Genomic DNA, 16421 nt, shown 5'->3' on the forward strand with positions numbered 1-16421 from the left:
TGACATTTGTTTTTTAAATACCTTCATTGCATGCGCCAAACCCACCAAATCAAATTATTTTGTGTAACCTAAATTTACTTGAGAATAAACCAGATTCTGATATTTTTTCGGCATTAAACTTGTATGGTTCACTAAGAAATATCCCAGTTCCAGCGTAACTGCTGTAAAAAGAGAACCAAAATAATCTTATTTTCCATCGGAAGTAACTTTCAGCATTAGTCTAATGTAGTTTTCATGGTCGGCCTACGTGTGTCTCCACTGAGTCTCTGTGCTACTATGCACTTAGCGGGATGATTTTCAAGTGCCTCTTTAGCTACGATGGTTTCGGGAAACGGCCCGTACAACTAAGATCCATCTTACGATGGACTCAACGATCAATTTAGGCTTACGATGCTTTCAGGAAACGCAGCCCTGCCCAATTAGCAAGCTATTTTTACTAATGGTTTGTTAGTGATTGAATGGTAATGCAAGCTAGCTAAAACAATGTTAGTTAGCTTGGCTAAACTGGTTTTCATATCAGTCGAACTTTATTCAGAAAGGGGGGGATGGCGGGAACATTAAAAGTGTAGGGTACAGTAAAAGTGAAATGGAACACGTCTTTCTGCCTTGAAGCTGCGTGCACATCATCATCAAGACCCCATCTATATGTAAAGATAACATCCAAGCTAACAATTTCGCCAAATCTGACTGCAGCTTTGTATACCATATGTACCGTGTTATGGTTGTTTGAGTTAAACAACTTGCTAAATGAATTAAATGTCTGTTAATTGTCAAATCCAACTATACATGTATAAAAGAGAGAGTTCCAATCAAATCAGAATTGTTTTTAAACCTAGAGGTTTAAACGACTACCTTTGCCTAAACTGACATGCACCAACTCAGAGCACTGAGTTTCAATATCCATTTACTTTTATTCATTTAGCAGACACTTTTATCCAAAGCGACTTCCAAGAGAGAGCTTTACAAAGTGCATAGGTCACTGATCATAACAACAAGATAGCCAAAAAACATCGCGAGTAGCCAAAACACGAAGCACACATTGTGAACGACCAAAGTAAGTGCCAAAGGGAAGAACCATAAGAGCATGTAGTTAAACAAGTTACAATTAAACAACATGAACCGCTATAAGTGCAAGTGTACCTGTGGAAAAAAGCAAGCAACAGTAGTAAAAACAATATATCACAGCGAGAACAAAAATTTAAAACAATTACCACTAACCACAAGAGCAACAAGTCTCTAAGCAAGAGTCATTGTGATCCTTGAGGAAACTGACATCGGGTCAAGCGAACCATTCCTAAGTACCATTGTACTCCCGGAAAAGTGCGTCTTGAGCCTTTTCTTGAAGGTGGAGAGACAGTCAGTATCTCTGATGGAGGTGGGGAGTTGATTCCACCACTGGGGGGCCAGACAGGAGAAGAGCTTGTGTTGGGACCGGGCGGTCTTGAGCGGTGGGACCACCAGGCGGTTGTCTGAAGAAGACCGTAGGTGACGGGTGGGGGTGTAAGGCTGCAGGAGAGACCTGATGTAGACGGGTGCAGTCCCGTTCACTGCTCGGAAGGTCAATACCATTTACACATTTAGTCTCAATTTTTTTACTCTACTCTTAACGCATGACTATGTTTAACTTAATCTCTGCACCTCTCCAACAAATTACACCCCTGAACTTTTATAACAGATTTAATGGCCTACTACAATTGTAAATATCCTTCTTCTCCAGTTAGGCCTCAATACAATGCCGTCTAATATCTTATGCCCATTCTGCACAGTTTTTGGGGACTTTCCACTCCAGCACCCATTGCCCAGTTCCTCTATTCTGCCCTACTACATGTGTTTTCCAACACCAGTTACAACCAACTCTGGGCAAGGTCGGCGCCAGAGAATTTTTAATGCAGGTGCTGAGGGGGTGCTAGATCATTGACAGGGGGAGCTGCGCAAGTACATATACAGTTGTGTTAAAAATGAGTTTTTTTAAATGTGAGTAAAGCTCAAAATCCTTGTGTACAAAATCAAATGTTTTATTTCCATTAATTGGGAACACTGCACATTATATTTTACATTAAAACATGAAAAAAAATATATTTAATTATGTTACAGAAAATGATGTAAATAAATAAACTCCTCAAAAAAAGTTCGGAAATGTTATTTCGGTCGAGTATTCCTCCCCTTCAATAATACCAATTGGTAAGGATTGTGCATTTGTGGAATGAGCAACACAGCTAACCGTGTGGGTAGCGGCCCAAAAAAATGTGCCAAAATCCTCTGCAATATTCATCTGTTGGTATTCACTCTCGTTTTGAGCTTCAAGTGGGATCAGCTTGGGCATGCTGTATGTGCCAGAGTGACCAACGCAAACATGTTGGCTGACTTGCGACAAATCCTGGTTGAGGAATGGGAGGCCATCCAACAGCAGTGTGTGACCAGGCTGGTGACGAGCATGAGGAGGAGGTGCCAAGCTGTTGTGGCTGCTATGGATCTTCCACACACTACTGAGGTCCCTGACAGTGTAAAATTAATAAAGTGTAAAAATGGCCAATATGTGTTGTTGTTTCCTTATTACTGTGTGAGAGTGCAATTATCCAATCCACCAAGCAACTCAAAACGAGAGTTAATACCAACAGAAGAATATTGCAGGGGATTTTGGCACATTTATTTTGGCCGCTACCCACACGGTTAGCTGTGTTGCTCATTCCACGAATGCACGATCCTTACAAGTTGTACCTCGTTGTAAAGGTGACTAATCATTGGTATTATTGAAGGGGAGGAATAATCGACCGAAATAACGTTTCCAAACAGTTTTTGAGGGGTTTATATTGGCAAAAACAAAAATAGCAGTATCTGGATTATTCATTACAAACTTACAAAAAGTAAATCAATAAAGCAATATTTAGTTGTAAAACCACGGTTTGTGAGAACTGCTTCACATCTGTGCTGCATGGAGTCGACCAACTTCTGGCACCTGTAAACGGGTATTCCAGCCCAGGATGATTTGACAACCTTCCACAGTTCCTCTGCATTTCTTGGTTTTGCCTCAGAAACAGCATGTTTGATGTCAAGTTTTCTATTGGATTAAGGTCCGGGGATTGGGCTGGCCACTCCATAACATTTATTTTGTCTAAATTAAAAAAAGATTTAACAGGCTACATTGTCGACCTTAAATACCTGCAATGCCGGACAGTCGATGCGTTTGCAACGTTACTTGCATCATCAATTTCCCCGATTTCATCATCTGGCTCACTGAAGAGGGTGAAGTGGTTTACTTTACAGTCATGCCCTTAACAATAATATCATGAACTAGAGAGGGTACAATTTGTGGGGAAATTGTTGGGTGTGCTTGCTTGCGTCGGTTGCTGGTGGGTCCGTTTTCCCTTTTAGTGATTTTCAATCATTTTCTAAATGCTATTTTCAAGCATTTAGCCTACTCATATTGCATAATTCATTAAGAACAGTCTTTGAAAGAAACGAACCCCCTTTGAAACAAGCTACTGTAACAACGTTGTCACTGGCAGTATTTCAGATGGAATTGCGATTCAAACTGTACCGTCTGCTAACTGAAAATATGCCCCCCAAAACGTAAATCATTTTGACATTAATTTAAGGGGACATGGCTAATTCAAAAGAAGTTTGCTAGAGGCAAGCTAGCTGCTGTTGCTAGCCACACTTCACTGATTGTTTGCAAGCGCCGGAAATGAGAACGTTTCTTTTGACATAAAGTTTAGCCATAGCTGGGACATTGAAGACAGTAGCCTACAACACACTGCCAGTGGGCGAGCGGAGTCTGACTCTGAGGCTAACGTCAAAACAAGACGCGGTCTCACTCAAATTCCAAGTTTTACACAAATCACAAAACTATGCTGACCCGCTGGCTGTCTTCGCAATCGCCATATCTTGAAAACACTGCTCTCCCTTTTGATGTAGAATTGACCCTGGTACGAAATTAAGAAAATACTCATCCATGGAGGCTGACGTGGCTGTCATGTAGCAAAGTTTTTACAGGAACCTACATTAAAATCTCACCACCTGGCTGTCTTCACATTAGTCATATTGTCATAACATTTCCCTCTTTCTGTTTTTTCGTGTAAAATTGAACTATAAAATTACAAAAATACTACTATGACGCTTTCTAGCATGGCTGCCGCCTAAAAGACTAGGCGGTCTCACGGGCGACCCGCACTCGCTCAAATTACAAAGACTTTCTTAAATCAAAAATCCGAGATGGCAGTTACACTCGAAATCGCTTTCTCAGCTAATTGTAATGGTTGGGAATTTTTGTGGGTGGTATTTTTCACTCATAATCTAAGCTCCAACTTGCGTGCTAGAACGTCTCTATCACGTTGTATCCATTCGTCGTTGCTAATGTGTGCTGACGTAGTGACGTAGGCTGGCACTGAGTACCCTTCGTTGACAGAAGTCACTTTTTGCCAGAAAAACGTAACCTCCTAAACTGTGCAACGGAACGTAAATAAAAATACAAGCAACTCAATCGCTAGCAAGACAAAACTTTTGACACCTACGTTGTCTATGTAGTCCAGATATTGACTGATCCTTAGGGGTGGGAAAATAAATAATAATAATAATAATATATATGTGAGAGAACAAAGGTTGTGCCCTTGCCGAAGGCAAAGCACACCCAATTAGGCGTACACTAATATCTGGCTACCTTTCCAAATAACCACCGGACTCTCCTCCGCCAGTAATCCCAACCATAGTAGGTGAGTTGCTACCAATGATGTTCGCTACCATCACTGCCTCATCGGAAAGTGGTTTTGGAGGTGGACCACCACCTCAAAATGTATTCCAAACAAAATGTATTTTATGTTAATGTACTTGTTTTATAGCACTCTGTTAGGCTACTGTTCTGCAGTCTAAACATGAAGGCTATTTACGCGTCGGCTACAAGAAGCTCTGTAGAAGAACAAACGATCTGTGTAGCAACTAGACCTACAAGTAAAGTTGATCTCACCAGTTTTATTGGACTCCTTCCTGTAATTCGTAATCTCTTTTTTGGACATAAGTCAAGTTATCATATTTTTTTGAGTTTCTGGAATTGACCGCTTCACCAAACTTCTTGAGTTTATTGGGTGTGCTTTGCCTTCGGCAAGGGCACAACCTTTGTTCTCTCACATATATCTTATTATTATTATTTTCCCACCCCTAAGGATGCCTCAATATTTGGACTACATAAACAACGTCGGTGTCAAAATGTTCGTCTTGTTCACAATTGCGTTGCTTCTATTGGGATTTACGTTCCGTTGCACGGTTTAGGTTTGAGTTAAGTTTTTGTGACGAAAGTGAAGCTAACGGTGGCTAACTTGCCAGCCACAGTCACTAACATCACGAAAACATGCGTGACTACCTAAACACGAGTGACTACCTGTAGCGGAACATTAGTTAGCAGCTCATTAACTTCTGGGAGATATAGCTAGGTTTTACCAGCTGCAGAAACACAAGCAAAGAAGCCAGGCTTTCTCTTCTGTTCAATGTCGCATTGTTGACAGCATTTTGCGCGGGGTGGACGTGGCAATCCCGGAGGCTCGCGCTTGGGTACACCCAGGAAGCACGCTCCAGAGGTCAGCGCACCAACAGCGCTGACCTATGGAGCGTGGTTCCGCTGGAGGTACAGCGCTGTACCACCTCACCACTGTTAATGGCCCGCTGCTAATTACAGTTAGGTCCATAAATATTTGGACATTGACACAATTTTCATCATTTTGGCTCTGTATACCACCACAATGGATTTGAAATGAAACAATCAAGATGTGCTTTAAGTGCAGACTTTCAGCTTTAATTTCAGGGTACATCCAAATCAGGTGAACGGTGTAGGAATTACAACACATTTGATATGTGCCCCCCCCCCCCCCCTTTTTTAAGGGACCAAAGGTAATTGGACAATTGGCTGCTCAGCTGTTCCATGGCCAGGTGTATGTTATTCCCTCATGGGAGTTCGTTATTTCATTGACAAGGAGCAGATAAAAGGTCTAGAGTTCATTTCAAGTATGGTATTTGTGTTTGGAATCTGTTGCTGTCAACTCTCAATATGAAGTCCAAAGAGCTGTCACCATCAGTGAAGCAAGCCATCGTTAGGCTGTGAAATCAAAACAAACCTATCAGAGAGATAGCAAAAACATTAGGTGTGGCCAAATCAACTGTTTGGTACATTCTTAAAAAGAAAGAACGCACTGGTGAGCTCAGCAACACCAAAAGACCCGGAAGACCACGGAAAACAACTGTGGTGGATGACAGAAGAATTCTTTCCCTGGTGAAGAAAAACCACTTCACAACAGATGGCCAGATCAAGAACCCTCTCCAGGAGGTAGGCATATCTGTGTCAAAGTCAACAATTAAGAGAAGACTTCACCAGAGTAAATACAGAGGGTTCACCACAAGATGTAAACCATTGGTGAGTCTCAAAATCAGGAAGACCAGATTAGAGTTAGCCAAAAAACATCTAAAAGAGCCTGTACAGTTCTGGAACAACATCCTATGGACAGATGAGACCAAGATCAACTTGTACCAGAATGATGGGAAGAGAAGAGTATGGAGAAGGGAAGGAACTGCTCATGATCCAAAGCATACCACCTCATCAGTGAAGCATGGTGGAGGTAGTGTTATGGCGTGGGCATGTATGGCTGCCAATGGAACTGGTTCCCTTGTATTTATCGATGATGTGACTGCTGACAAAAGCAGTAGGATGAATTCTGAAGTGTTTCGGGCAATATTATCTGCTCAGATTCAGCCAAATGCTTCAGAGCTCATAGGACGGCGCTTCACAGTGCAGATGGACAATGACCCGAAGCATACTGCGAAAGCAACCAAAGAGTTTTTTACGGCAAAGAAGTGGAATGTTCTGCAATGGCCAAGTCAATCACCTGACCTAAATCCAATTGAGCATGCATTTCACTTGCTAAAGACAAAACTGAAGGGAAAATGCCCCAAGAACAAGCAGGAACTGAAGACAGTTGCAGTAGAGGCCTGGCAGAGGGACAAAACCCAGCGTCTGGTGATGTCTATGGGTTCCAGACTTCAGGCTGTCATTGACTGCAAAGGATTTGCAACCAAGTATTAAAAGTGACAATTAGATTTATGATTATGTTAGTTTGTCCAATTATTTTTGGTCCCTTAAAAAGGGGGGGCCACATATAAAATGTGATGTAATTCCTACACCGTTCACCTGATTTGGATGTAAATACCCTTAAATTAAAGCTGAAAGTCTGCACTTAAAGCACATCTTGATTGTTTCATTTCAAATCCATTGTGGTGGTATACAGAGCCAAAATGATGAAAATTGTGTCAATGTCCAAATATTTATGGACCTAACTGTATTTTAAACATTAAGTAACAACTTAGCGCAGGGGGATTCTCGTTATGATATCCTCAGGGGAATGCGGGAACTGATGGACAAAGTTAGGGAGCGGTACCGGTGTGAAGTAAGGTTTGCCGTGTGCTCCATTCTCCCCCGGCCGGTGGATGATGCTACCACCAAACACGTAGTTTAGGGAAACAAATCTTCTTCTGGAGCATCTGTCCTTCGAAAATGAGGGTGTCATTTATCTTAGGACCAATAGATTATTTCTGAGGCACTCGCGTCCTATTCTGGATTTTTACCGCCCTGACCGGCTTCATTTGAGTAATGAGGGCAAGCGTAGGCTTTTTGATTATTTAAAAAACTTTTTGTTTCATTATGCTAGATAGGGTAGTTAGGAAAGGGTTTAGCCGTTTTTATTATTTCATTATTGGGTGTGCTTTGCCTTCGGCAAGGGCACAACCTTTGTTCTCTATCATATATATTTATTATTATTATTATTGTTTCTTTTCGCACCCCTAAGCATCCGTCAATATTTGGACTACATAGAAAACGTCAGTGTCAAAAGTTTTGTTTGGTAGCGATTGAGTTGCTTGTATTTTTATTTACCTTCCGTTGCCTGGTTTAAGTTTAAATTACGTTTTTGTGGCGAAAAGTGAAGCTAACGGTGGCTAACTTGCAAGCAGTCACTGACGTGACGTTATACATCACTAACGTCACGAAAACGCGTGACTACCAGTAGCAGAACATTAGTTTAGCAGCAACTTCGGGGAGATAGCTAACTATAGCTTTACTGCAAGGCAGCTGCAGAAACGTCACAGGAAAAGAGGCCAGGGTGATAACTATTACTAACTAACTAACTTATTTTACTTTGTGATATGAAACACAATTGTGAAGTGTAATGTACAATACAAGCTGATATAAGGAAGTATATCTACTTTCGGAAACAGTAGTCTACTATTTCACTGAAGCATTAGCATCATGACATTAGCCTTTGTTGCCCGGGCAACACATACTACAGCGGCCTATGATGCATCTGTTTTCAATTGTTAAAATAAACATTCCTCACAAATACATTTTCGTTGTAGGATTTATTGTGACATTAGATTACAAGTAAACGATTTGTTGGTGAATTTATCATTACCTGTGGTTTCAAACTAGTGTAGCTCACTGCAACGCTGTAGCCTACGCGAGACACACTAGCTACTGTAGAACAAAACATCTCCACAGCTGAAGTCAAATGGCGACAGAACATGTTCGGCACTCCCCTTACTTAAATAAAAAGTCTTTCAATAGGTGAAACTATCTGACTACTAACCTGAATTTACTTGCCACAGCCTAAACTTTGTCAATCTGTCATGAAAATAATTAATTTCAACCTAAACCGTACAACGGAACGTTGAATCGAATTCAACCAACGCAATCGCTACCAAGACGAACACAGCATATAGCTAGTATAGTACTGTAGTAGCTAGTACAATTTACTGGTGCAGCTTCTCCACACAGGACTACATCGCATTTTGCGTTATTACTGACAATGATTGCTACCAGTGAGCTTTTTATGAATGAGCGATTTTCCACTAACTAAATGTCAAGCTTATTTACGTTTTTGGGGGCATATTTTCAGTTACCAGATGCTACTGTTTGAATCGCGATTCCATCTGAGATAGCTACTGCCGGTAACGTCGTTGTTGGAATCATCTTCAAAGGGGGTTCTTTATTAATGCATGAATGCAATGAGTAGGCTAAATGCCTGAAAATATCACGAGAAGGGAAAACTTAAAAGGACGTTTAAATCATAGAGATTAGGTCAATTTTTACACCGGTCTGCCAAATGTATTTGTTTTGATTCAACTATGAGGCTGCTGATCACCATTCCCTCTGGCTGGGGAAATGGGAAGACAATTATTTCATTCTACACTTCACTTAGTATTTTGAGTTGTAAATGAGCAGCAGATAGATTTTTTTTTTAAATCTATGTAATCTTTATAAATAATAAGTATGCATTTTTATATAAAATATACATAAATATCAGTTGTAAAAATGTCATTAAAAACGGACCCCTCTGCAACCGAAGCAAGCACACCCCTGCAATTTCCCCAGAAATGGTACCCTCTCTAGTTTTTGTTGCAATTTCGTCCCACATTCGTAGTTTTTTTGTTTGCAGATCAAATGTACTTTTCAGTATGTGCTTTCTTTTGCTGTATTCCAATAGATGGACAATCTTTTCCTCCTCTGACCAATTTGGTTTTCTTGCCTTTTCTTCAATTTTTAGCTCTAGCTCTTGTGAGGTGATGTAGCCTACTAGCGATACAACTGAACAAACGCGGTCACCGCGGAAACGGTCAAATTTGACTGCTGTGAGATCACGTTCAATGTAGTAAATCCCTTAACGTTTCTCCTTAGCTAAGGAAACCATTTAAATCCCTTAGCTAAGGAGAAATGTACCCTTAAGTGTCATAATTAAGGAAAAAACTTAAAGATGCTGTAAAGCATGATTTGCTTCTCAGTACATTATATACGTGTGAAATGAGTTGCTGAAAGCATGTGCAAAGCTCTAAAACTTTCTTGCACTGAAATGTGGAGTTAGACCTTTGAACAGTTTCTCACCTGTTTTCAGCTCAGGTTTTGTACAGGCGGGGCAAAACCCAACCTATCTACGTCACAGCCACCTATCTCCATCAGATCACTGACGGTTGCATTCTGTTACTCACCTGGTACGAGACAAAGTAATAAACACATAAAACAGTCAGAGACTGCAGGTAGGTCTGTTCTGATGTCTGCAATTGATTTAGCTAGGGCAAGGCACTTCACCCTACTTGCTTTGGGGTACGTCCCTGTACTTACTGTAAGTCGCTCTGGATAAGAGCGTCTGCTAAATGACTAAATCTACATTACATTTACATTTAGTCATTTAGCAGACGCTCTTATCCAGAGCGACTTACCGTAAGTACAGGGACAGTCTCCGAGGCAAGTAGGGTGAAGTGCCTTGCCCAAAGACACAACGTCATTTGGCAGAGCCGGGGATCGAACCAGCAACCTTCTGATTACTAGCCTGATTCCTTAACCGCTCAGCCACCTGACTCCCTCCAAATCTAAATGTAATGTCAATTCCACTTTACAGCATCTTTAAGGTGTTTTGTGCAACCGGTTTTCAGAAATTCCTTTCAGCTTTTATTCAAGCAGTTAATTTATGTTGTACCTAACACTGGAACAGGGGAGTACAGTGGGGAGTGCAATGGGTACAGTGGTGGTACATGTGGCTGAGCGGTTAGGGAATCGGGCTGGTAATCTGAAGGTTGCCAGTTCGATTCCTTGACGTGCCAAATGACGTTGTGTCCTTGGGCAAGGCACTTCACCCTACTTGCCTCAGGGGGAATGTCCCTGTACTTACTATAAGTCGCTCTGGATAAGAGCGACTTATCGGCTGCTAAATGTAAATGTAGACTCAGTAGAATAGAAACTACTATAAAAGCCTGTGTTCCCTGGATTGCTGAAACACTTCCAGGACTTGTCCACATCTTTAACTGTGGGAAATCCTGTCATTGTGGCATAGAACATATTGTGGTGCCAGTCTGGACATTATTTAAGGCTGAGTAGGACTTGTACAGTACTAGTAAATACAACCATTATGCAAGCCTAAACGTTACTAGAGATACATAAAATTATTGACATGCCACATTCTAAAGTCAGTCAAGTGTAATAGAATTTTAGGATGTATGTACAATTAATGTGTTTTAAATGTGGTTCATTGATAAGAAACATGCTGGAACAACAACTTATGTGGTTTGCAGGAAGGGGAGATAATTAAGCTGAGTTTGTGGAAGGTTGAGAAGTTGTAAAGTGTTAGGAATCGTTGTGGGTTTGTTTATAGTAGGTCAGATGGTTATCTGTATTAACTATTTCTGAGGGTGATGACCCCACAAAGGACAGTTGACCATTTTGGATGACCATATTGTATTAATAACAATAAATAACTAATTGAAAGACAATTCTACACGTCTATCTGTTTGTCAATTTGGACATCCTACCAAAAAGTCCAAAAATTGAACTTACGGTTCAAGAGGTTTTCCCAAATGTTCACATTACAAGAAAATTCATCATGGCGGACCTTATGGGTCTTTGAGGCTTTTTTGTTTGCATAGACTTATATATACACAGCGAGCCTGCTGTTTAAAGATGGCATCCCCATTCATTTCTATAGAAAGTGCTCAGTGGCGCGGTGAGGCAAGCGAGAGCACGAAACGGACCATGCCAACTTTCCAGTTCCGGCTCGTCCAGTCTTGCGCCGAACAGTGGCTCGCCTTGCTTCTAGCTCCGAGACTCGTGCACGCTTGCAACTAGCTGTACAAGTCATACTTTGCAACAACCTGTCGCGAGCGTGTGAGCTAAGGCATTGCAATAGTCAGAAAACTGCAGAATGGGGTACAAGTCTGATTAAGAATCAGATACATGATGCGGTTTTTAGTAATATAAGGCTATTTTAGATGGAACATACGTTCCACATACGACTCAGACTCACCACATTGTTGCACACGTTGTTCTTCGGGGTTGCTCAAAGAAGCTGCTTAGGTCCATTACTTTTTTCTCTTTATATGTTACCACTCGGTGACATAATCAGAGAACATAACATAGATTTCCATAGCTATGTGGATGACACACAACTATATATATCCACTGAACCCAACAATGCAACAGCTATAAATTCCATTACCAACTGCTTGTCGGCAATAAACAAATGGATGAATGATAACTTTCTTAAATTAAATTAAGACAAAACTACTCCTAGTCCTACTACTTGGCCCCAAATCCAAAAGAGAGATGCTAACTAAGAATCTAGGAGGTTTGACCCCCTGGCTTAAACCAGAGGTGACAAGTCTCGATGTAATCCTGGATTCAGATTTGAACTTCAACTCTCACATTAACAAAGTGACCAAAACAGCTTTCTTTCACCTGAGGAATACAGCGAAGGTACGACCATTCATAAACCAAAATGATACAGAGAAGTTAATTTGTGCTTTTATATCCAGCCGGCTGGACTACTGTAACGCACTTTTCGCTGGTCTTCCCAAAAGACCCACTGAAAGACTACAGCTCATTCAAAATTCTGCAGCTAGATTAATAATCAAAACTAAAAGGAGAGAACACATTAGTCCTGTCCTAGCTACTTTACACTGGCTCCCTGTTACCTTTAGAATTGACTTTAAGGTCCTTTTCCTCACATACAAAGCTCTAAACGGACAAGGACCTAGCTACATTGCTAACGCTCTTATAAGCTACACACCAGCTAGAACACTGCGATCATCAAATGCAGGCCTATTAGAGGTCACCAGAAGCAGTCATAAGAAGATTGGTGATGCGGCCTTTGTCAATTACACCCAAAAACTATGGAACAAATTACCCATAAATATTATGGAAGCAAACACGCTAAACATTTTCAAAAGACAGCTTAAAATCTATCCTTTTACCAAAGCATTTAACAAATTTTATCTGAGAAGGGTTTTACTACTTTTATTTATTTATTTACTTATTATAGTTTTTTTGAGTTTACAGTATTACTGTTTTTTGTATTCGAGAGAACGCAGATAGATTGTGGCCAGTCTGATTTGTTATATGTTTTGGAAACTGGAAAGGCAGCTCGAGCCTAAGACACATTCGAGAGACCGCAGATAGAGTGCGGCTAGTCTTGTTTGTTATATGTTTTGGAAACTGCAAAGGCAGCTCGAGTCCAAGACAGATTCGAGAGACCGCAGATAGAGTGCGGCTAGTCTGGGTTGTTATATGTTTTGGAAACTGCAAAGACAGCTCGAGTCTAAGACGGACTCGAGCTGCGGCTTATATGTGCTTTGGATTCACGCAAAGACTGCAGCTTGTATTTGTTTTGTTACATTTGAATTTTGTATTTTTTTATTTTTATATTCAGAACATTATCACTTGTATTATTGTTTTTATTATTATTGTTTATTGTTTTTATTGATGTTATGTAAAGCACATTGAGCTGCAATTATTGTATGAAATGTGCTATATAAATAAAGTCTTATTATTATTATTAACATGCCACGATATCACTAATTATATCAGGCTATAATTACGTTTGTCATGCCATGAACATGGCATGGCTACAGCAGGGCAGGCAACTGTAGATTATCAAGCCCTTTCTCCTTGTGCTCATTCAGCTCAGGTAAATAAGCGATCGGCTAATGTTCCCTTTTGTGCTCGTGCCCTGTTCAGAATCAAAAAAGGTTTTATTCGCCATGAAAGTTTGCACAGACAAGGAATTTACTTTGGCAGGAAGGTGCATACATTAAACATATAGGAATCCTAAAACTTAAATATGTGGTCTAACTATACTAAAGGTATAAGTATACCTAATACTAGTAAAAAATCTAAAATACAATATAAAGTAGCCAAATAATTTACAATATAAAAATACAAAAACGTGTACCCGCGAACACAGTTCCGTGCAATCTTGACTTAAGCAAATAAATGGGGTGCTAGTTTACCCATTTCGGATTGGTTTCAAATTTAGCAAAAATCTGGAACATTAACTGATAGACCAGGATTACAACAGAAAGCCTGGTTGATGTTCCAAATCATTGAGTAAATATTCTTATAAAAAAAATAGTTGTATTCAATATGAAAGTTCAGATTGTTTTTATTTATATAATATATATTTATTTATTTTACAACAAAACGGTTATCTGTCTTTCTCTCCCTTTCTTTCTGTCACAGGGGGTATATTTGAGACCTTGGAGAATGAACCCATTAGTGTTGAAGAATTGGCCTTCAAATTTGCTGTTACCAACATTAACAGAAACCGGACCTTAATGCCAAACACCACCTTGACCTATGACATTCAGCGAATAAACCTTTTTGACAGTTTTGAGGCTTCTAGGAGAGGTAAAATTTGAATATTTTCCTATTCACTCTTTCTATTTGTATATAAATGTACTTATAAAAGTGAGAGGCATTTATTCTAGGTTTTGGATGCCTCTGTGGTTTTCATACTGAAACATGTCATATGACCTTTCCTTTACACCTGCCCCTTTTGCATATTCATCACCTTTTCTGCTTTCAAGCCTGTGACCAGCTGGCTCTTGGTGTGGGAGCTGTCTTTGGGCCCTCTCACAGCTCTTCAGTCAGTGCAGTCCAGTCCATCTGTAACGCTCTGGAGGTGCCTCACATCCAGACCCGCTGGAAACACCCTTCTGTGGATAACAAAGACAGCTTCTACATCAACCTATACCCTGAATATGCCTCCATCAGCAGAGCTGTGCTTGATATTGTGCAGTATTATAAGTGGAAGACAGTCACTGTTGTGTACGAAGACGCTACTGGTTAGTGAACAGACATGTAGACCTGTATAGAGTATCTGACTACTTGAGATTTCTAATGATTTGTGAGTGTGTTTCCGAATTGGCATTATAGATACCTTCATTGTATATGTTTGCTTCAGTCAAGAATCAAACATAGATTTTCTCAGACAAGAGCGCTGGCATTTGCAACAAAAAAATTTAAGCATTTAAAAAAAGCTATGGGAGTTCAACACATGTACTTCCTCATTATTCATGTGAAGATATGTATTCATTTTCTAATTTGATTTTTGGCATAACCTTTCTTTCATGCTCATCTCCTCAATTTGACTCAGAGAACATCCTACATTGATTGATTGATTTACCTTAACATTAGATCCCCACTAAAATGTATTTATGACGTATTAGCAAAAAAATATGGAATCTCCTAAAAATCCATTTGTTTATCGAATATTTGGAACTCAAAATGCCAGTATCATAACAGACACAAGATAATTTGCTTTAACAAGTAAACGGATATACTGTACTGGCCTTTCTGACAGTTTTCTGGGGAGTTGCACTACTACTACTACTACTTCGATAATATTTGGCTTGTAGTTCAGAGTCTTGTTTACTTTTAATCTAGATACACAAAATGTTATTTGTATTTCTAAAAGGGTTGATCCGTTTGCAAGAGTTGATAAAGGCTCCATCCAGATACAGCATAAAAATCAAGATTCGCCAACTTCCCAGTGGAAGTAAAGATGCACGTCCACTGTTAAAAGAGATGAAGAAGGGGAAGGAATTCTATGTCATTTTTGATTGCTCCTACCAGACATCAGCAGATGTCCTAAAGCAGGTTAGTAATGTTTCTATCCCTGTAGAAAATTTTAATTAAATTCCAGAGCTTCTTCCCACCCAGAAAGGTTATAGCAGTCATTAATTGGAAGTTGGAAGATGCATCTGTTTGGGTAGATGTACTGAACTGCACACAATACAAAAAAGGTTGAAAAAGAAGTGTAATAATGGAAGTTATATAGTGAGTGAGTTTTGATACAGACCACATTTAATTGCTTTTGAATTAAGCAAATCATTCCAGTCAGTTGGATCTCTTCCTGCAGATTTTGTCCATGGGCATGATGACTGAATACTACCACTTCTTCTTCACCACACTGGTAAGCGTCAACATTTGGCATTCAATAAGACTCTTATAGTTAGCAATTTGTTTATACAGTGATCCATAAATAAGTCACTGTGTGATTTTGTTCTGTAAGCATGGTATACAGTTTTTATTTATTTATTGATAAATGGCATGATATTGTTCTTCCATGGTCATGTTAAGTCAAATTTCCGGGGTCTCCAACTGTGCTCCTTGAAAACTACCTAACTGTAGTTTTTGCTCCGGTTCTATTCTAGTACACATCACTCAAGGTAGTTACAACTAGGGTTGGAGAAAAAAGATCTACAGGAAGGTGGCTTTCCAAGAACAGGGTTTGAGATCCTTGTTTTAGTGTTTGTTCTGAAGGTTTGGTTTGTGCCTCCTAAGGACTTGTTTGCCCTGGACCTGGAGCCTTACCGTTACAGTGGTGTGAACATGACAGGGTTCCGCCTTCTCAACATAGACAATTCGCAGGTGGCCTCTGTGGTAGAGAGGTGGTCTATGGAGCGCATGCAGGCCCCACCAAAACCTGAGACTGGCATGTTGGAGGGCATGATGACAGTATGTTAGCCTTCACTGCACCATCTACTTTTACAATTCAAGTTAAATTGTAAACTTGTTATCCACACAGACTCAACAACAATTTGTAATTTTGTTGCGGGACTGAGCC

The 16421-nt window shown here is 40.1% G+C and overlaps 1 protein-coding gene across 1 annotated transcript in view; it reads left to right on the forward strand.

Annotated features, from left to right (window-relative positions):
- LOC136945816 (glutamate receptor ionotropic, kainate 1) overlaps positions 1–16421 on the forward strand; it is a 58252-nt gene that overhangs the window by 14388 nt on the left and 27443 nt on the right. Inside the window, exons 2-6 of the mRNA XM_067239890.1 lie at positions 14033–14200; positions 14380–14637; positions 15270–15451; positions 15714–15767; positions 16139–16312. Coding sequence (XP_067095991.1) covers positions 14033–14200; positions 14380–14637; positions 15270–15451; positions 15714–15767; positions 16139–16312 — 836 coding nt within the window. The remainder of the gene's footprint in view (positions 1–14032; positions 14201–14379; positions 14638–15269; positions 15452–15713; positions 15768–16138; positions 16313–16421) is intronic.

Source organism: Osmerus mordax, chromosome 7 (assembly GCF_038355195.1).
Source record: "Osmerus mordax isolate fOsmMor3 chromosome 7, fOsmMor3.pri, whole genome shotgun sequence".
Classification (NCBI taxonomy): Eukaryota; Metazoa; Chordata; class Actinopteri; order Osmeriformes; family Osmeridae; genus Osmerus; species Osmerus mordax.